At 43.5% G+C, this 22,521-nt stretch overlaps 1 protein-coding gene across 1 annotated transcript; it reads left to right on the forward strand.

The window, feature by feature from the left end:
- The first annotated feature begins 3,052 nt into the window (after positions 1-3,052).
- Positions 3,053-15,378, forward strand: SHROOM1 (shroom family member 1). The gene is given in 7 exon segments (XM_009576829.1): positions 3,053-5,827; positions 6,985-7,055; positions 10,620-11,201; positions 11,593-11,743; positions 12,925-13,197; positions 14,955-15,077; positions 15,241-15,378. Coding segments are annotated over 7 exon segments (4,113 nt in total).
- Positions 15,379-22,521: the final 7,143 nt, after the last annotated feature.

The raw sequence follows: 22,521 nt of genomic DNA on the forward strand, positions 1-22,521 counted from the left end.
CTCTTGCTTATCTGGCACTTCTCCATGGAGCAGAAGGAAAGGCTGCAGGTAGGTTCAGACAGGCAACGGGAGAAGACTGCACAGGAGGAGCAGATGGAGGAGGGAATGTCCTATGAGCTGCAATGTCCTCCTGCACCTGGTGCAAACAGAGACTCAGTGCTTGCTGCTGCTGTTTCCAAGTCAGATGTTCTCACCTCAGTCTTCTAAGATATTGAAATTATATTTCCTATTACTTCTGGTATCGTCATAAAAACCTCAGACAAAAATTCTTCACTCTGTTGCCAACCTCACTGTACATCACAAACAGGTAGCTTGAAATAATGGGGGAAAAGAGATCTTGGGAAACACTGGTATAGGAAACCAAGAGAGTACTTTCACTGATATACATAAACCAAAGCACAACTGTTATTTAAATTCTACGCATAGCTGTGAAAAGTTAGAGCCAAATTCTCATTGTAAATCAGGATAGCTCTAACTTCAGTGGAACAGGGCCAACACATCCTAGACAAAGACTTGGCTCGGTCTATTAATAGCAACAGTAGAGTAATGGAGCTGCTTGGAGAAGTTCCACTGGAACAAAATTTTGATTAAAAAAACGGAGATAAGAACGACAGAGGAATCTGCCTTCTGGTTCTCTCATGGAATGTGGCTCCCTTGGGGTTCGATCCTGTGCACCTCCCAGCACCTCCAGATACCACTGAGCTCGCGCAGCTCAGTGAGACCCAGCAGTCACTGGGGCGGTCCAGGTTTTCAGGTGCAGTCTGTTCTTTTAGATAATGTAACAGTGGTGTGATAGCAACTATGGTACAGTCTGATACTGCATTTAGTGTCAGTGCAACCATTCTCTCAGCTGCTTTTCTTTCCCTGTAGCTTTCAGAAAATCCAAGGTTTTCCTTTCACCAGATATCTAAGGTTTTCATTTCTTTAAATTCTTCAATACACCATGGTGAAAAGGATGGGGAATGTCGTCATTAGCCATTGATGCTTTGTGTTTCCTGTGTGACCCTGTTATTCAGGGATAGACAATTAAATTTCACAGCTGCTTTTTAGATCATCTCTAAAGAGAGAAATAACTTCTCCAGGCGTCCTTGAGTTGGTTTCTTACTGAAATTTCAAAAAAAGCCAGCAGAAGTTCCCACTCTGCGGTGTTATGCTGTTTTAGTTTCCCAGAAGCTAGTTAGTTTATTTACTGTGCCCCACCAGTCCAAGTTCCCTTTATAGATTAACTTGTGTATTTTGGCTCCTATCCATCTCTTCCTTTGGCTCAAAATGAATGATACCAGGGCTGTCTTTGAAACAAGGCAGGAATGGGAAGGTTTTTGATTAAACAGCAACATCGCCCATGAAACCTCTCTCTCTGCCTGCTTTATGAGGCCCCACTGCAGAAGTACAGTATTGGGAATGGCAGATTAAGGTCTGGTGAGTTCACTCTCTTTGAAGAAAACAGACATGTAGTATTCTGGTAGGATTTGGAAACAGTTTGCATCTCCTCAGAAGATGTGTCACGTGGAGCAGCTTGTCACCAAAGTTTTTCAACATTGTTTGTTTGTTTGCTTTCTTTTAATAACTAATCAGTCTTTAGAACTGATTTAAATGACAATTACTAAACAAGGTCACTGGTTAGTACCTGTCTGGCTTGTGAGGTTCAGCCTTTTATTAGGAGTTCCTATTATCTGTGAGCACGTCAGAGAGGTTTGACCCTGGTAGAGAGACGGTTGAGGGGGACCACACTGGTTGAGTGTGACAACCTCCTGCGTGTCTTCTGTTGGCCTAAGTGAGCTGCTTGTAGAGACCTCATTTGTTAGACTAAACCTGCATCCATCATGTATAACAATCGGAGAGTAAATGTCAAAATTTGTGTATTTGTTGTACATGAACTCTAAGCTGGTGCTTTTTCTAGTACATTTGCTATGTTTGCAGGGGAGTTCTTAGCATCAGCGATAAAAATATTTGGCTGTCTTTTAAAATTTGTCATTTGTTACTGACAGCAGAATCTCTCATCGAGATACTCTATCAATCTCTCATCAAGCCACTTTCTATAAGCCTCTGGGAAAGGTTTTCCAAGATGTGTATTTTTGAGCATGGATGGAAATGGCATGGAAGCTCACTTAAACAAGAAACCATTTTCATCATGAAATAAAGTATGATTTGGTTCTTACTTCTCTGAGAAACAATGGAAGCCTTTAAGGAGGGGGGAGAAGGCTGATAAGACTGGTTATAATCATGATTTCTTCCTATTTGATAATTCTGGGTTAATCTGTGCACTGCTTGTTCGGTACAGTTGTCCATGGGGCACTGACATGTCCAGCTAACTGTCCACATGTTCATATTTCTGTGTGAGATTTTCTGAAAGGAAACGTGGAGGGCACTGGTGGGGTTTGGGGCACACTTTATGTAATATCATTGCAGTCATCTAGTTGCAAACCCCCGTGCTGTTCAGGTCAGGGCTGCACCCATCTGAATGAGAGCTAGGCACCGATCCACGGTTGTGAGCATTTTTGGAAGCGCAACTCTAAGTCACTTTGAAACTTCAACCAGTCAGGTGCATGTTGCATTTAAGCACCTCCAGGATTAGGCAGCATCTGAGCTGTGATTTTCAACGTCTCAGATTTATTTCTAGGCAGATTCAGAAACTAGTTTTGATTCTGACCCTTGATATTTTGCGATCATAATGAGGCCATCTTCTAATTGTATGTTTAGTCTTTTAGATTTAATGAAGATCTAAAGAACTCTTGTTATTAAAGACTTAGTTGCTCTGTTTGTGAGAGAGGAAATGATCATTCCAAGATCCTGATAACTACTGAAGCCAGAAATGTACTTCTAGCTACTCTAAATACTATTTTCAAGTTCTCACCTTGAGCATGGGTGCGATGCTCGCTGCCTGATCTCTCCAACTGCAATCAGAATCCTCCAACTGAGTCTTTTTCACGTTTCTCTTTCTTTTTAGGATCTTCTAGATATTATTGGAATGCGACTACAGAGAAAAATGTGCTTTTCTAACAACTCAGTTGTGGACATTTAATCAGACTTTGATTTCTGGAAATGCTACAACATGGCTTCATCTGGGAATGAGATAGAAAGATGGACTCACAGGCAAAGTGGCAGAATTGGAGAGCTGGTAGAGCCTGTGGCCTCTCCTGAAAATGGTAATCGTCTTTCACCAGTGAAGTTGATCGGCAGTGTGGATCATCTCTTGCACCTCCCTGGAAGAGTAGACTCTGCTTACAGCTCTTTCTCAGGGGGATCAAATGTTCCCGAGTATCCCGCCCCATCGTGCTATGGTGAAAACTGCTGTTTGCCTCCAGAGCAGGTACCGTACATGGACTCAGAATATGTAAGAGGTATTTATAATCTCAGTGCAGCAAACTCTGACCTTAGATGCCTGCATCCGTACAAGGCACCAGACCTGAGCATCCATGACTCTCACAGCACGAGTCTCGCTGAACGCTGTGAAAGCACTCCTACCCAAGGGACTTTAAATCAGGGACCGCTGCCTCTGGCTGCACCTCCACCTTCTCCTCCCACACGACTCGATAGCTATAAAGTCACTAGACACCTTGAAAACTCAAGAGGGAGGCGCAACTCTGGAAGTCACAGTGAGTGTAGTGTGCAGCCAGCTCCTTGCGTGCAGGACAATCACCTAGCAGATAGGGATGTACCATGGAGTCAACACAGGGATGAAATTACTGAGCAAGATACAGCAGCTGCTATGAGAAAGACTCTGGAAAACAAGGGCCTTTCTTTTTGTGATTCTACAAATGAGGTACCTATATCAAAAATTCAGGGGCTAAAGACGGAGGAAAATGGAGACTGGAGCCCATCCCAAAAACCTATAAAGAGAAGCAATCCACACATTTTCAGGAGACCTTCTTCATTCATTTTTCAAGAATATTTAAAGACTGACTCTGTGGCTAATGTCCCTAAAATACTTTCTGCTTATAATTCAGTTCATGCTTATAAAATTCCCGAACAGATGAACTCCAGGTCTTATCACCCAGTGCATACCAACCCTAGCACTGTTAATGATACACAAGAAGACAAACAGTATCCCTGCAGTGTACGTAAGCCAACTTTCAGAGAAGCAGATCTGCAAAGCGCAGTGCCAGAACCCAGCCAACAGTGCCCACTCCGTGCCGAGTTGCATTCAGACTTGGATCAAGATGTGTTTGAGGAAAGTTGTGACTTAAAATATATGGAGAATGCTCTTCTAATTAAAAATGCTTCCAGGAAGCTGAATAGTTGTACAGATGAAAATGACTTCTATGACTCTGAAGGAAAAATTGGAATTGATGTTAGGGAACCACTCCTAAATCAGCAAGCCAAAATGCGGAGATCATCACTGTCCTGCAGCTACGATACTGTAGAAGCAGAACACTCTCACTGTGAGGAGTCAGATCAGGGAAATAAGCAATGCTATGATAATACTAACCAAATGTCTTTTTTCAGACCAAAGGAAGATTCCACATCTCAGTTTTTACATGAAGTCAAGAAAGAAGAACAGGCTAATAACAACAGTCCTGACCCTAGCACGCATCTAGAAGAAAAGGAGCCTCCTGGTCGGAAATATCAACCTGAATTTCAAAAACAGCTCTTAAGACCGCATCGGGATGATCTTGCTGGTGAACAAATAACCAGACAGACGACTCCCGTGCTTTACTATCTTTCTGTGGGGAAAACCACCAACGTCCTGCACCACAACAAGCTCACCCAATGTCAGGAGGACTCGGGGAGCTCACCAAAAGAATTTCCAGCAAGCAGCTACTCTGCCTCAGCACGGTGCCTAGAGATACAAAGGGAAAGCAATCAGCTTCAAAGGACCAACCACCACCATCAGTGCAGTGCTGATGATCTCCTGCTCGAGACTGAAGATCTCATTCTCGGGAGTCCTGCTTCATCCACTGATGAGAGTTTCAAGAACGACTATAGAGAGAAACTTAAAGTGGCTCAGAAAAAGGTTCTGAGAGAAACCTCCTTTAAAAGAAAAGACTTACAGATGAGTTTACCCATTAGACTCAGACAGAAATCCTCTAAAAGACCTTCAATTGAACACCTTAGGTCTTTCTCGTTATCCAGTGCATGCGAGGATGCTAAATCTGTTCCTTGTTCCCCTTCTCATCTAGAATCCTTGGAAAGTTTCAATAGAGATGAAGAAATGAAGAGGCCACAAACAGGTCGAATAGGGGGAAGGAAAAGGGTAACAAAGGAGCAAAAGAAACTGTGTTATTCTGAACCTGAGAAACTCGATCAGCTGGCAGATAAGGAAGTACCATGGAGTCAAGTCAGGGATGAAACCACTGAGCAAGATATAGTGGCAGCTGGGAGAAAGACTCTGGAAAACAGAGGGAGGGCACTTTCCAGTTCAAGTATCTCCAGGACGGAGCTGAAACAAATCCAGCATACTGCACTTATTGAATACATGGAACGAAAGATTAATCAAAGACCAGGTAGTTCACAACACCTCCCGCTGCATAAGCCACCCCTGCAGAAGAGGCTGTCACATCCCAAATGGCCTCCTGGCAAGGTTTCCAATCCAAACGGGAGCAGCAAGGTGCAAAACAATGAGGTTTTCTGCCAAGTTTTCTCTAAAGAAAAATCGCCAGATGTTTTTCCTCCTTTGGCTTTTGTTCCACTGCTGAGCGTGACCAGCAGGTGCGATCCCAGCTCTGATGCTGCTGGTACAGCGACCTTGAAGCACTACTCATCTCCCAACGAAGCAGACGGGAGCTGCACTGGCAAGTGTGCATCAGCTGAAAGTCTCCCGCAGGCAGAGGCTCCTGCATCTGGGAGAGCTCGCGAGAGATCAAAATCTACTCCTCCTTCCACACAGGTGAGAAAGATATTAAGATAGTTATTATTGTTTGAGTCCAACTTATGACTATCTACCTGTTTTAGAGAACTGTGGGACTATTCACATGAAAAACTGTTGAACATCACAAATGAGGAATTAAGACTTGATTGATTTTTTTTTTTTTTTTTTTCAGTAGAGAAATGATAGATGCAGAGGAGGAGCCACATTTGCTTAATCTATAGGAAATGCTGTGTAGCTGTTTGAAAGCAAAATGCGTACTGTGGTTTGCAGTGTACAGAGGAAATAATTTGGGGGATTTTGGGAGAAGTGCTACCAATTTTAACATGTTAAATATTTATGGTTAACATATAACAATTCATTACTCGGAAGTATTTTGTAAGAAAGTATTGCAGACAAACAAGGTGTTCTTTAATGTGAAAAGTTCCTGTAGACTTGCATAAGGATGGAAACTTTGTTACAGTGACTGAAACGCGTCTTTGGGCAGAGTCATTTATCGTTCAGCATGAGCACAGGGAAAGGCAGGGAGGAAGAGGAGTGTCTGCTTCAAGGGACACGCTGTGCAAGTGAGGGTCCCGTCCAGAGCTACAGAGGGGTGTGCGTAGGGTCTGGCACTCAGAAGACGCGTTTGCAGAGAACACGCGCTGTATGCAGGGTGACGCTGTTTGTGTTTCAGCAGTCACTATTCTTAACTACAGCAACTTCATTAGAGCACTATCCCAGAAAAAGTTATTATAGAGAAATTTTTGTAAATGACCAACTTTTTTGGTTCCTGAAGGACAGTAGCTGTCAATATTGTTGTCAAGGAGAATAAAGAAGAAAAAAGGGTCAGAAAAACAAATAATCTAATGTACTACTAAAATTACCCAACTGAAGAGGCTGATAAACTTCCACCAATGCTGCCTACTTTCTGAATTGTTGTGAGAGTCAATGAGAGTATATATTTTGTTGCTAGCTGTTCTTTGGTTTTCTAGGAAAAAGAGATGGATGCTACCTAGGAAGAGCATAATAGCAATTAATAAAAGAGATAGGCAAACTCAAAAATAAAAACCTTGGTGAACCTACTCAGAGATCTACTGTTGGCTTCTGTTTCTGGGGATTACAAAAACGGGAGTAAAATTAAACAGCTGCCTAGTCTGAAAATGCTGGTTGTCCCCGTGTGCTGTTTTCATTTCCAGGACACTTACAGATGCGCCGGTGGAGCAGCGGCACCGTCTCGGCGTTGCGAGAGCTGTCTCGGCACCCCCAGGTAAGGCTGCGAAGGCTGTGCCTAGGTAGAGCCTGTGTCCAAGGTGTGTGAACTCCCATGGCAGCTGTGGTTGTCTGCTTCTTGTGTCTTGGGATCCTTCGTTGTCCGTCTGGGAATATTCATCTGCTACGCTATTTGTTTCATTTTGGGGCAGTCTTTAAAATCATTTCTACTGCGTGGAGCAAAAGTGGAAAATGCAGAGTATACATGAGCTGCTCTCCCTGTGGCAGGCGCTCAAAAAAATCAGATATCCGAGATCACAGCTCCCTCATCTGAGCTCCGGCGAAAACAGCATCTGCAACAGCTCCAGTATGCCCAGTCTTGAAAGATATGTGTAATCACAGAGTGGTGTAGGTAGGGGCTTTTGGTGTATTTTTTAAAGGAGAAAAATATTGTGCCGTTTACACATAGCTGACTAGAAAGTTTGTATGTTAACTCTCGATACTTGTTTTGCTTGTTTGGGGAGGATTGGGGGAGACAAAGATATGAACTTTGTCTCAACAAGGCAGTGACACTGACGCTTACATAGTAATAGAATTTCCACTGTTTCAGTCATTCAAAAAGATCTAAAGGGTTTCTGCAGGCTTGATTATCTTAGGAAAAAAATTGTATTTCTAGTAAGATTTTGAAGTTTTGCTTAGATTTCCTAGTTTAGCTAAGAGGCTTAGCAGGTCAGCATGAATGTCGCTGGAAGTTCTGGACAGAACAGTAACATCAGAAACATATTTGATCATAGCTCTATAATATGTAGTAAGTAATTAAAAGATGAGAAATCCAGAACTGGTTTCATTAGTAATTAATTTAGATTACAATCTTTGGGAAATTGCTGTAAGTACAGGTTTCATTCTGTTACAGTTGTATCTCATTTTTTCTCTTTGTTTTCCTCCACAAGAAAGTGCTGTTGAGCTTTGGTAGAAAATCCAGACTAGACTGAGCATGTTTGCAGTATTAATTACTCAAATAAAAGTTCCAGCTGGGACCAGCAGGAAGAGCAAGCTATGATCATTACCCACACCGATAGTGTCCATTGGTTAGTGGAAAAAAGCTTGAGAACATTATTATGCATATTTTGCATTCATTCAATTACACAATGTAATTTTGAGGTAGTTTTCACTGATAATTATCCATTTTCTGTGGTAACTGCTGCAGACAGTTTGTTTAGCCTACAAGCTGGTCCTACCCACTCCCATTGCAATGAGGCCTGAGAATGAGTAAGAATAAGGCCTGGCAATGTTTGCGGTGGTTTTCTTAGGTGTCTCTGTATCTCTTCTTTTCATCATCTATTGCTCCATAAACATTTGTCAACCCATGATCACAATATTGCATCATCATCACATTAACTTAGGTATTGCAGTACAGCACCACATTGCGATGCCGTGGAGTTTTGCAGGGGGTATTTCTAGCACCTTTAAAGGCTTTACCAGCATTAAGGGCATCACTAAATCACCAGAACCAGGTGGTTCAAGTCAAGGTCAAATGAGTTTGTTTTTTTTTTTAATTGCAGTGAAAAGGTGCACATAATAGACAAGATATCTCTAAGTGACATTGTTAGTCATTATCTAGTACGAACTATGATTAAACTTCCCTTTGCCAAGATGACTTCATTTTTTTGATGGAAAGCTAAAGTGACTGTGTTAAAGCTGCAAAATAGAGCTGGAAGAAGGGAAACTATGAGAGAAGAAGGAATTTCAGAAATAGCAAGTCTATCATTGCTGAGCCACAGCATAGCTCAGTTTGGCCACATGAAAAGCTTTGTATCTCGCCAGTGCCTACTTGAGCTGTGTAAGCTCAGCTGCAAACCAGCCACGCTCTCCACAGAGCCCCACATCTGCGTCAGGAACCTGCCCAGACAAGCAACGGTTGGAGATAGTGTGGGGCTCGTGGGATTAAATATAATAGTCCAAGCATGTGGAAGCTTTCCTAGCACAACAGAGTCTGCTGCTATTTTCTTAAACCTGGAAACTATTCTCCGTGTGTGTATCTTCACTGGGGGTACTGCGGTCTCCACTGTTAGACATTAAGTCTCTTCATCGCGTTCCACTGCCCCGGCCTCTTTCAGGGGGAGAAAATGCCTACTTTCATATCTCCACATACGGCTTAGGAAAGACTCACACCATCCATAGAGACAGGGTTAACTAGTACCTTTAGAGGAGGGAAGGACCGATGGCTGCAGTGCTTTTACATGTGACCTTAGAGAAAGAGCTAAACAAAGGTGGACAAAACCTGCAGTGAACTCTCTATGCCTGTTTTGAGGGGGAAAATGTTTGCTTTGTGCCTACAACTTTGAAGCTCGTATGTCAGGTTAAAGTTATATCGAGGCTTATAAATCTTACTTCCATCTAATCCCTCTAGCTTTCCTCTCTACTGTCCCCTCATAATCCTGTTAGGTTATAAAAATTTTTGCTAGAGGAAAAAATTTGTTTGTTCATTCAGTCATGATTAATACAATAGTATTTATATATACAGATGCACTGACTATTTTCACAGGCAGTTACATGGATGTATACATGAAGATCAGTGATTGTGGAAGATGGTCTACGGATACTCCAATCATCTTCTATTCAACAGTCCCTCTATATTCTTGCAAAATCTGGTCCAAAGTGTATTTTAAAATTACATATATCTACTTATTCTGTCATCATGAATATAATTATTTATGCCCTGCAGACAGTAGCTTTTCCATCAAAGTTTCTTCTGAGGTGTTGCATCAGAAAACTCAAAGCACTGGGTCAGACATGCATTGGCCAACTCAAAAGCAGAAGTTTGATCTCAAAATGGTTAACTGAAAGGATTTAATGAAACTTTTACTTAAGTCTAATGGCCATTTCAAAACAGAAGCCTCAGATGAACAGTGTTTCCTCTGTGTTGGTATTCAGTTTGCCTAAAGAGAAGGAAGCACTAGATGTCTTCTCTAAGAAGGACTGAGAAGTGATGCACAGGAGACAGTGATGGCGTAAACTGATTCTCCGTCTTGGGCTGAAACATTCTTGCTGTAGAAATAAGAGGGTGTAAGGAACAAGACAGTGAAGGTTTGCCCTTTTGCAATACAGTCACTCTGTTACAAGAGATCTGGTGGAGGAAAACGCAAAGTGCAAATTGTCCTCCTGTTAGTGCCAGGTGGTGCCCTGAAGTGGCCTGAGAAAGTAAAGGTCTCTGCAAGCCCCTGCCCCACAAGTGTCTCGTCCTGTCGGCCGTGTGCTCACCAAGGCGGGGAGCATGGCTGCGTGCTTTTCATCCATTTGTCAAACAGCATCAGTGTGATGTTTTAGGGCACTTTTTACCACAGGTTTATTTCAGAAAACATGTATGTTGGTCATAATTAGAAAATGAGAAATTTAATGGGGATTCAAACATTGTGGAGTGGCGCAGCTAGACATTTTACATACATCTTTTTTTCCCCAAGCAATATTAATAGGTATTATGGAATCTGAATTTTTAAATCTTTAATAAAAAGAGGAAGCTGGAAAGATAATGACAATTACCTGTAGCTGCTTAAACAGTCTGCAAAACTATCTATTGTAGAGGAAGTGTCTGAAACAAAAGGAAGTGTCTTCTTTCTTATAGTTTCTGTGATCCCGAGGAAGATGGATGTAAGAATCATGAATATAAAGACAATGACATAATTGGACGTGCGTGTTGTCAGGATACTAAGGAGCTGACTCCCGAAACCTCTATTCCTATCCCAAGAAGCAGAAGCAAGGAAGGTGCTCAGGTGGAGGAGGAATGCAGACCTAAATCTCTGAATGGCAATGCTTTAATAAAGTGTTCAGAGCAGCAGCCTGCACCTCCTCAGGAGCAAGTAACATACTGCCACACATCGTTAGCTCAGCCTCACCATGGAGACAAAGATACAGCCAAAGGTTTAGTTGCAGAGGACACATCTGTGCACAATAGCCAAGACGATATTCTCCCCGAGAGAGAGACGAACCTGCCCAAAAGGAGACTGCAGTCTCCTGAAGACCAGCGATACGAAGAACTTGCTATGGAGATCATTGCCAAAGACAATTCTCTGGTTGATATTCTCATGCCTCATCCTGTTAGAAAAACTGCTCTAGACCTGATGGAGGGTCTTTTTCCTGTTAACATTTCCATGCTGGATAAATCACACAGAAAAAAGGGAGACGTACAGCATGCGCAGGAGAATAAGTAAGTAGAAAAAACCAATTATCTAGTATTTTAAGCTATTTTAGTGAATGAATATCATGTATATCCTAGTAGTAAGATGACTTGAGCATATTTTTTTATTTTTGTTTCCTTAGCAAAATATTTTAGCTTTCTGATTTACATATCAAGAAATATCTGAGGCTATGGGTATATGACAGAAGAAATGTGGTTCAATGATACCTTATTAAAAGGGGCTGTGACAAACCTGGGCTGCAAATCTTTGGCTTTATATCTTTTAAAAACTTAGAAAAATTGCTTCTGTGAGAAGAGAGGAGAGTGATTCTGAAGTCAAGATGCATAAAACCATGAACACAATGCTTGTGAACAAAACTCTTGAGTGTTTGCCACAGGTGTTTATTTTCTATTCCAACAGCAGGAAAAGTAGTAAAGATGCAACAGAAGAATGTCCTGTATCTGAACACAACGCCAAGCAAAGGAGTGAAGATCCTACCTCTAAGGGAAACCAAATCCTGAATAGGAGCAGAGACAGCACAAATGACCTAGATGACATCACGTCTAAAAAAGTACGTAGATGACCATCAGAGGAACCACTGTTTCTTCATCATGTCAAGTTATTATTAATGTCACATATATTATTGTGGATATTTTTATTCATTACTTTTATCCCAATAATAACGTTTCACAGATAACTTTGAATCCATTTTTGCCAGTAGGTGAAGTCCTGGCAAATCGGCATATTGATCATAAATGGTGATATTTAAATCCTGGTTTGATTCAGATCTCCTCCCACATACTTCTCTTCAGCAAGCTATCAGGATGGGTTGTACCTGGAACAAGCACGCAGGGTTGGTTATACATGTCCTTGCAAGGCCAGCTCCTGTGCAGCAGTTGACTCACAATTTAACACTCAAATCTGGTCTCAAAATCTGTAAAATTCGTTACAACTGGCAGTCTAAATAAGAAATATTTTTTACACTGAGAGAACTGGCAGCGGTGTCTGTTCACTGCAGTGCCCTATTAATTTCCATACATGCAGGGAACAGAGGTAGCTTGGATGTAGCTGGACTGCGATAGAAATGCGGCAGCTTGGAAGGGCAATACGTAGCTTTGAAGAATTAGATAAATTTTTTTTTCTAGTTGAAACCTGGCCATGCTCCATCCCAGGTAATGACAATCTGCCTTCCTGAAACTCCTCCTGCTGTGCATGTGGTGATATTTTTCGTTACCCTAAGCTAATAGGGTTCTTCTCCCGCTCCAGTCTCGGAGCCTTTTCCCACATCAACATGTATCGAACAGTCTCCTCCGCTTGCTTCGCTACCCAGGCACTGTGGCTTGCTTGAATCACCCGTGGAACTGACTTTTTCTGTGCGTATTATAAATGAAATTCCAGTCGGTTCTTGTAAAGCTTGGTAATAGAGCTGTGACTTCATGCTCATGTCTTAGAGCATAACCGTGTGTCATTATGTTGTAATCTTTATTGCAGTTCACTTCTGACTGATTGGAAGCTCTCTGAGCTAGGGATTATATCACCAGTTAAGGCGATTACCAGTAATTTGCTTTTCAGAGTTTGAGAATTAAGTACAGCTTAGAAAACCTTTCTTTTTTTCTTTTTCTTTCCTAGAGCTTAAAGTTATTTTAAAAGTCCAAAATTTGGCAAAGGTGATGTGAGGAAAATCCATTCTCTAGGAAGGATACGGATTCTCTTTGGCAATAACAGCTTTCTATGATTTTTTTCCCTTTGCAGCTGGAACTCATCTCCAGCCTCCGGTCAAAGCTGCAGACCCTGTGGGAGGAAAGGGAGCTCGTCCTCTCTGAAGCCAGGGAGTGCGCCGAGCGAGGCGAGGAGCTGCAGGCAATGGTGCAGGACATCTGCAAGCCCAATGAGTTTGAGCGCTACATGATGTTCATTGGTGACCTGGAGAAGGTTGTGAGCCTCTTGCTCTGCTTGTCCAGTCGCCTTGCCCGAGTCCAAAATGCCATGAGGAGGATCGATGGCAATACAGATGCTGAGGAGAAGGTGAGTGACAAGCGAGCAGGGTATTTAATTTGTTTTGTTCGTTTCTTTCCAGGTAGGGCTGTGCTCACCTCATTTGTCTAACAGCTCTAAACAAAAGTTGTAAATTATAGATGACTCCCAACCACCCGTTGCCCAGGCAGTGTTTAGTGCCACGTGACGGGCTGTGTCTGCACGGCCGAAGCAGAGTGGACCTCTGGTGTGGACCACAGGTTCGGTGCTGGAGAACACAAGTGCAGAGTGAGCTCTGCAGCTGGGTGCTGGGGTGGCAGCAGCAGCAAAACCCTGAGAGGGGTCCGAGCCAGAGGGGGGGCCTTTGAACCCTCAGGCTGCTCCCTGTGGAGTAGCTCCAAACCTGTGCTTCAGAGGGCTTTTTGTTGTTTTGGGTTTTTTTCTTCCCCCCACTGGTAATTTCAATGCAGTAATTACTGCCTTTGAAATCATATTTCACTTAATGGGCTTGTCTTAACAATAGCAAGCAGGAAGAAGATGTGGTTGTGACTTGAGATAAAATTCCCTATAGTTTAACTCAACTAGCCAGTTTTGCTGGAAAATTAGGAATTGCCTCATGTCACCAGGAAATCTTTTCAAGTCTGAAAAGTCTCTTTTTTGCTAGAGGAGACAAGCCAAATTTATCCTAGGAATGATGCTTTCCTGCTGTCCTTATCTCTTTTAGACATGTTTTTATCAATACAATACCTGCTGTTATCTCTAATTTGGAAATTAGAAAAGCTGGGATTTCCTGGAGCTGTGTGCTGCCAACCTGTAGCTCTAGAGGTTTATTGTAGTTCACATGCAGAAGGGCACCAAGAGAGTCCTGCCATGCAGTGTGATACAGAGAATCAGGATCTACCTGCTCCAAAACATCAGTCGTGTCAACATTAGTAATTTTGAGCAGTATTTCACACTGACTTTGGCCAACAGACTTCGTGGTTGGCAGGGGGGCTGCTGTTTCTTTAGTGTTATGCTTATACTCTTCATAGTAAATAATTTAAATAATTTATTCAAGAATTTGAATAACATGCTCAGTAAAGACTTGGTTACGTGCTAGCATTTTTACAACCATCTCCCAGTCACTGCAATTGCTCCAATGTTAGCAAAACCAGCAGTCTCGATCTTTGACTCTGTTTTTAGGGTGTCGATGGTGACCTTTGCTCTCTGGTATATTTATGGACATGGTCCTGAAACTGGACATTTTCCAGCAGTGCTATCCCTGTGAAAATCATTACAGCTGAAAGACAATTAGCTAAAATGTGAAAGGTATTAAAATCCCGTAGAACAGGCAAGGCTTGATTCTTGTGCGTTTGTTAAAAAGAAACCTTTGATGAACAGTTACTGTCTGCATCAAAGTTACTTTATCTCGTGTACCTTTTAATAGAAGTCACACTATCTTTTTAATATGACATTGGCGCTCTGGCCACACGCAACTCGTAATCGTAGAATGCAAAGATATGTGCCTTAAAGAGCTTCTAATTGAATGAAAACGGATACAGGATACTTTAAAATTACCAGAATGTTAAGTATATTGATTTTTTTTCCTGAGGGCAGCATGGAAGAAGTAAGCCTTGATGGGGTTTACTGGGTGTCTTTACCTTACAAGCCACAAGAATGAGTAATTCAGTCGAGAAAAAACTCATGTGGAACACAAAGGCCACAAGAGGAAGTAATTAAACTAAATCAACTGTGGCTTCCAAATGAAGATCTAGAGTCTGCCAGGAATGATGAGTTTTCATAGCTGCTTTGTTTTTTCATCCCATTAGCAATCGCTGAACGAACGGCACAAGCTCTTGTCTAGACAGCGGGAGGATGCAAAAGACCTGAAAGAGAATCTAGATCGTAGGGACACAAAGGCCACAAGAGGAAGTAATTAAACTAAATCAACTGTGGCTTCCAAATGAAGATCTAGAGTCTGCCAGGAATGATGAGTTTTCATAGCTGCTTTGTTTTTTCATCCCATTAGCAATCGCTGAACGAACGGCACAAGCTCTTGTCTAGACAGCGGGAGGATGCAAAAGACCTGAAAGAGAATCTAGATCGTAGGGAAAGACTGATCAGCAGCTGCAGGACTACCGACGCTTTGTTCAAGTCAAGACCTCCTTGCTGATTGAACAGAAGGACCTCGAAGAGCAGATCAAATTTTTCGAAGAACAATTAGAAAATCTTGAGAAAAGCATCCCCCTCTAATACCCGCCAACAGACCATCCGTTTTTACATATTGTAATTTGTGACGTTTCCCTGGAAATCCCCACGCGCTCAGTGTGGTGAATTCTTGCAATCCTGTTAGTGTGACAATATTGACAAGTGCTTAGATGCTCTGGAGATGCTGTAGGCACACGCTGGACGTGCCTTCCCCTTTGGACAGGCCAGCTGACAGCATCTTACAGTATGTAGCAGACTGCATTTTGGAAATGACCGATAGGATGTGTTGCTCCTATTAACTTGGCATGTATTTCCCCTTTTTGTTGTCTGTCCATCTGTTTCCAGATTGACATAATCTCAATAAAAGAACGATACAAATATTTTCCTCTTGTGGGTGGGTTGAGTGTTTGAAATGGAAAAAGATGTAGGTGTTCAAATTTGAATTGGAGATTGCACAAAGCCATAGGAAATGTTATGGACCATTTCAGTGAAACCCCTGCACTCGTTTCTACTGTTTATATGTATGACACAGTAAAAATACACTGTAATGGAAGAAAATAGAATCATAGAATAGTTTGGACTGTCCACCCCCCTTGCCGTGGGCAGGGACATCTTCAACTAGATCAGGTTGTTCAGAGCCCCGTCCAACTTGACCTTAAATGTTCCCAGGGATGGGGCATCTACCACCTCTCTGGGCAACCTGTTTCACCACCCTCATTGTAAAAAAATTTCTTCCTTATATCTAGTCTAAATCTCCCCTCTTTTAGTTTAAAACCATTCCCCCTTGTCCTGTTGCAACAGGCCCTGCTAAAAAGTCTGTCCCCATCTTTCTTAGAAGCCCCCTTTAGGTACTGACAGGCTGCAATAAGGTCTCCCCGAAGCCTTCTCTTCTCCAGGCTGAACAACCCCAACTCTCTCAGCCTTTCTTCCTAGGACAGGTGTTCCATCCCCCTGATCGTTTTTGTGGCCCTCTCTGGACATGCTCCAACAGGTCCATGTCTTTCTTGTGCTGAGGGTTCCAGAGCTGGACGCAGCACTCGAGGTGGGGTCTCACCAGAGCAGCGTAGAGGGGCAGAATCACCTCCAAATATTTCTCCCCAAAAAACCCCCTATTTTCTTTTTTGGCAGTTGCCATCCATGGGTCTTTCCTGGCTCTGCGTAATCCCAGTAGACTCATTAGTAGTGGGTCTTACGAGAGCAGAAAAAAGGGTGGTCCTCACTGGCATCAAAAAGACCTGATCAGTGATGAAGCCAGCTTAAATGAACACTTTTGGGCATGATAAACTCTGAACTTATTCACAGTCATTTGCAAAGTCCTCACTATGCTTTTGAAGTGTTTATTTTTCAAGCAGCACCTCCAGGGGGTTGTTTTTAGGTAGTTTTCGATTGTCAGCGTGCACAAGGCGTGCTGAAGGTGGGGGGAAAGCTCTGCTGCAGAGTGAGGTAGATGGGACGAATGGAGGAAATAATTTTAATGAGGCTTTATATAAATTCCTTAGCAAAAATCTTTTAAACTAATGTTGTGTGTTGAGTCAAAACAGTGATGTTGCTGTATTTAAAATTTGAGTGTGTTTTGTTTGGTTTTAAGTATTCAGTGAGAGGAATATTCCATCTGAGCTACGTACCTAGACCATGAATAAGGCAGCTACTAATCAAACTCAGGTTTCTTCCACAGGCAAAATAGATGTTCATTTTTCCATGATGGTAGGCTATATGAGGAAATGTTTTATTAGTGGTGTGTGTCCTGACTACAGTAAGTATCATCACCACTGAGAGAAGCTGTCCCGTTCCTGAGGCATCTTCTCCTTTGGGATTGCATGAACGTTCAATAAACACACAACCACGCAGGGTGGGGAATTGACATAGGTTTAGATTGATGGTTTGGGTTCGTTTTACCTCTGATCACATTCTTCATCTCAGTTTACCCACCGGGCAACGTGAATGAGCTGATCAAGAAATGACAGTGTACGAAAAGGAGAGCACTGTATGCATTCTGTGTGAGCCAACGCTCCTGCCTGCTGAAAGAGGGCACGAAAGAGGGTACGTTGTGCTGCACTTGCCATGAGCAAATTGAGACGTGGCCTGGGAGTTACACGACTGCAATAAAGCACAAATAGCTTGCCAGACTCTGAGGTTGTCAGCTGCTCTGTATTTGTCTTCAGAACGAACGAGTGTATCATCAGGTGCTGTCCAGACTCCAACAAAGAAGCATTGTTCTGTTCTACGTTTGCATATTTATGCAGAAGTACTCGTATCTATAGCCCTGCTCACATTTCAAGAGAAACAACATAGTACCCTGAGTAAGGCTGCCAAGACTTGGCATCAGAAGTCAGTTTTACGATGTGTACCAAGTATCAGTAAATATATTTGCAATAAAGTGTACAAGAGCATGGTATATAGCAAAGAGTAGTTTAGTGAACATTAACATTTTGTTCCAGTGATCTGAATAAAATAGATTGTGCTTAATGCTGAAAACACTGTTTCACTGGGCACAAGGAACTCCAGGAGTGCAGTGACCAAGCTGCCGTGTGTACTGTAGTTATTGCCATAATATGTGGGGAAAAATGGCCAGACACTGTAAATCCTGTGAGTAGATCTGCTCAGTGGTTCTCAAAAGGCCATAAATACAGGCTTTCAATATGTAAATCTGAAAGCTGCCTTTTGAAAATGGTCTTTAAAATAACGGAAGTGATGCTAACGGGATCAATGGGGAATTTAAAAAATACGAGCTATGTTAAATGAGCTGTTTGCGTTATTTGAGAAGCCTGACTTGAAGGTGCACTCTATTATTATTATTCCTAGTTGAGGAAAATCCACCTGATTGGAAATAAATGTTTGATTATTGAAGCTAATGCTTACTTTTAAGGGAAAGAATGGGTCTGCCCTGTTTAGTTTCTCTTATCTTTTTGGTCTTTTGTGTCATGGGGAAGATGATCGCTGCTCCTACCACGCTGGCATTCACAGATATGCTTCAAAGAGCAACAATTAGAAATAACTTTTAGTCTGTTTTCCAAAAAGTCACATATCTGCGCTCCTTGTTACTTTGTTAGAACTGTGAATTTCAGGATACAGCGATGACATCGAAACCTCTTTGCTGGCAAGCAGAAACCCCCTTTCCAAAGCACCAGCAGGTCTGGATTATCAGGTGGGTCTTGATTTTGGTACTGATCATTTGCTATCGATTTATTACCAGGGGCCAAGCCCGGTGATGGTGGTAGTTCACACTGGACCTAAGTCATGTGCAGCATTCCTGGCACGCCGACATACTAAGATGTGGGCTTTTAAAATCAGAGCCTGATGTGCAAATGCAAACAATGATTTAATCTGATCCCATCTTAAGAGCTTTACAGAGGGTCCTTTTTAATAGCTAGGAGCAGCCCTGTGTACCTCTGAGACTGGTGAAAGGCTCTTCGGTTGCTCAAAATCGCAGCCATTACCTGCAGGAGAAAGGGATGTTCTCTGTTCTTAGAGATGAGCTTGCATCTCCTTTTGGCAGCGTGGTGGCACTGAGGTGGCATGTGCTGGCTGAGAACTCCCTCTCGAGAGGCCAACGCTCCTTCCTTCTTAGCTGCTGGGAGAGAGGACCACATCAGGCAGGTGGTGTCCGCATCCTCCGGGTGATCTTCTTGTCTTCACATCAGTTTAAATGATTCGCTTAAAATTCTTTGTCCGACGTAGGGCTTACAAACTGGGCTTGTTTGTGGGGCTTGCAGGACGCTGTCCCAGTGAGTGAGACCTTGAATCATCCTGCAGCTCAGCCAGTTTTACATAAGGTAAGTGTTCCGCTCTGATCAGCTGTAGTCTTTGGAAGTACAGACTGAAGTCAAGAAATGGTTTAAATACCTGCTTTTGAATCCTATTTGGGGAAAAAAAAAGAGGGGTTGCCTTTTCCTTAAGGTTTAGTATTTAAAACACTAATTACATCCCCATACCAATAACCATTACTTATGTGGCAGTTTTTTCCCCAACTTCAAGTCATGCAGTTTAGCTGATATTCCCTTAACTATATTCTGGGGAATAACACGAGAAGACTTCATATTCCTACCTAAGCTGCCTGAAGAGCTCTATAAACAGATTTCCTTCAGCCTTCCCAGGCTCTCCCTTCTCCAGCCGTGGTGCGACCTTCCACAGCAGCAACAGTGAGAACAGAACCCCAAGTACCTGCATGCATCTGCCATCGCTGCAGCGTGGAGGCAGCCGACCCCGGCCTCAGCAGGCACTGCTGCTGTTGAGTTCACGCAGCTCCCCCTGTTTCTTCTGCCTTCCTTTCCTCCCTCTTGGAGCGCAGAAGCCAAGATGGCCAGAAACACAGAGCACCTTCTTTTTACAGCACTGTGATCCCACACTGCTGCAGACAGTTTTTTCTGACCCTATACGGGCAGAAGACCAATTTAACACCTGAGCTGTAAATAGCAGTAACTGGTGGTTGTCTTAGGGAAGCAGATCTTGCAAATGTAAGGATTATGGAAATGAAACCCTGTGCAGTGCATGTACGTTGTTACTATTAATATCACTACGTACTAGCCTTCCATTTGTGACTTCTCCAGCAATGATACGGAGTTGCCTCTGCCCAGCATGCATTAGACTGGGGAAGCCTTAATGCTCTGCTCTTCCCAGCTGCTGCCCAAAGCCCTGGAAAGGTGTTGGCTTCCAGGAGCTTCAGGGCCTTGGCAGTTCACCAGTGCTGAGACCTGCTGAGCTACTTCTTATGCAAACAAAGTCAGGTGTGTGTGTTGGGGGAATGTAAGGAATGAAGGAGGTCCCTGCTACCTGACCCTCTGGGGAGAGCAGGTAGGAAATCCCTGCTGCTGCCCAGCCGCAGGCAGTGGAACACTTGGGAGTCTTCTGTTACAGCCTACAAGCCTAATACTTTCTTAACATCCCAGGTAGAAGGTAATGTGACCACACCACCATGAGAGGACTGCTATCAGAGACCTGCGGTGAGCTGTCTGTATGAATTAATTACAGCCACATCCAGGAGAACGCAAAACAATAGTGCTGAGGAGAAGGAAGAAGGTAAAACAGGCAAAATGGAAGAGCCTAGATCTCCCCTGTGGGGTGCCGGCTGCAGGGAGGCTGGTGGGGTTCCAGGAACGATCTCTGTAACTCATTTGGCCATCCACGCACAAGCGGTGTGGGGGAAGAAACTGCAGTAGCTTATGTTCTGCTAAGCAAAAGCAGGTGGGCCTGATTTCAGGATAAAAAGATCCTTTTTATTGCCTAGAGCCAGAGAGATGAGCAAGCGTTACAGGTGTGGGTTAGAGCAAGTGGCCAGTGGAAGCAGACGGTGCATCATGCCCATCTGACAGTGTCTTGGCAGCAATTGCAGGGATTTTAGACATTGCAGCTCATTTAGAATTTGATTTAACACCCACTGCAATGTGTGGGAGTCACTGCTGGATCAGGAGCTGCTGTTTCAGCCTCTCAGGCACTAAATTGAAGGATTTAAATTTTTTTTTTTTCTTTTAAACTCAGCCTCATTTTCTTCACTGGGGCATTATGCTGTGGGACTTTTGCATGTGGCGCTAATTAAGGAATGGAGGGGTGCAGGGGTTAATGTAAATGTACTCTGTGAAAGATCTATTTGGTGCTCGTGAGAGCTGCATTTAATAAGTAGAAGGATGTTCTCTCTGCTTTGGGAATTCATGGCAACCATCTGAATAAAATTTTAAAAATAAACTCAGAGCAGCAGTGCAAAGCTAATCTATGCCTGAAGGGAGCTCATGTATACATTAAAGAATAATCAGGCAGTAGGAATCATGCAACCTCTGGGTTTCACAAAATGCACACAAGAAGCAGCACATGAATTTCACTGCTGCACGAAGAGAGGCATTAAAGGTTATCAGAGAAACTCTAAAATGTCACACGAGCCTTGAAGCTGAGTCATCTCATAGATAAATCCGCAGAGAGAAAATATGGCTGAACTGATAGTCTTGATTTAGAGAATAAAAGACACTTCTAAAAACGTGCACAAACGGGCAGGTGTCTTTCTAATGGCCTTCAGCCCACGATGTAAGAACAAGAACATCCCAAACTACCTCATGAAGGAACCACTTGTGAAACGATCCCTCCTGAGAGCCCTGCCCCATGACAGCTCCCGATGGGATGGCTGGTGGCTCCAGCACCCCTTTCTGGGGTCCAGCGGCTCCCTCCGGAGCACAATGTCAGTGTCACCCAATGTCACAGCGGGAAGCACGAGCTGGTGGTAGGAGAAAGAGAGGCCTGAGTGATTCCCACTGATGGGCAAAAGTCTCTAACAGAGAGCAGAGGTGCACGGACAGACGGCTGCTTGGAGAGGAGTGAGCTGGTCCAGCCCTGAGCTGACCCAAGCCTGGAGCAGAGCTGTTGTGCTTTGCTGCAAAGGGGGAAACTATCGCAGGAGAGTGGTGGAAGAAAATACAACACAAAAAACATGGTGAGAAAGTCTGTTTGTACCACTGCAGTTTGTCGTTGTGACCGTATTGGTGAATCTTACTGGTGTGGCCGTGCTGAGACCATCTGCCGCATGCAGAAGCGCTGCCGATCACAGAGAGAACGACAGCACACCGCGCAGCGCACGGGTGACACGTTACCACCACCACGCTCCATCTGAGCCCCACGGGAGCCTGAACGTCTCGGTATTTCTATGCCATGGAGCGTGTTTTCCATGTGTTCCCCTCAACAGCTGCATACTCTTTAAAAATGCTGTTTATGGAGCAAAAGCTCATGGACAGTGGTCTCTGCGAGAGCATTTCTGGCAGTCGGGCATGCAGAAGCCCCCCCATTCCCTGGACCACCCCGGTGTCAGGATGCTTTCAGCAGTGGGCGAGGACAACTGTGGTGCCTGGAGGCACTGGGCAGGGCCTGGCACCCCGATACCGCGACCTTATGTCAAGGGCTCGTGCATTTGGACGTTGTGTATTATTCACTGAAAACGAAGGGTGTTTGGTTTGTGTCAGCAGTGAGCCCGCAGTGCCTGCTGCGCTTCTCAGCTGGGGTCTCTTACCCCATCTGGAGGGTCTCAAGGTGATGGGGATGGAGGTGGAGGAAGGAAACAGGATGAAAGGAATTCCTCCTGGGAGATGGCGGTTTGGCTTTGGCTGGAAACTTGTGCTCTCAGATGAAGAAAAAGAGTAACGCTCTACCTGGGGCAAAGACAGAGCAAAGTCCTACCCAGGCAGGGAAAGCTGAACACTGCCAGCATAATTT

Source organism: Fulmarus glacialis, unplaced genomic scaffold (assembly GCF_000690835.1).
Source record: "Fulmarus glacialis isolate BGI_N327 unplaced genomic scaffold, ASM69083v1 scaffold39024, whole genome shotgun sequence".
In the NCBI taxonomy this organism is placed as follows: Eukaryota; Metazoa; Chordata; class Aves; order Procellariiformes; family Procellariidae; genus Fulmarus; species Fulmarus glacialis.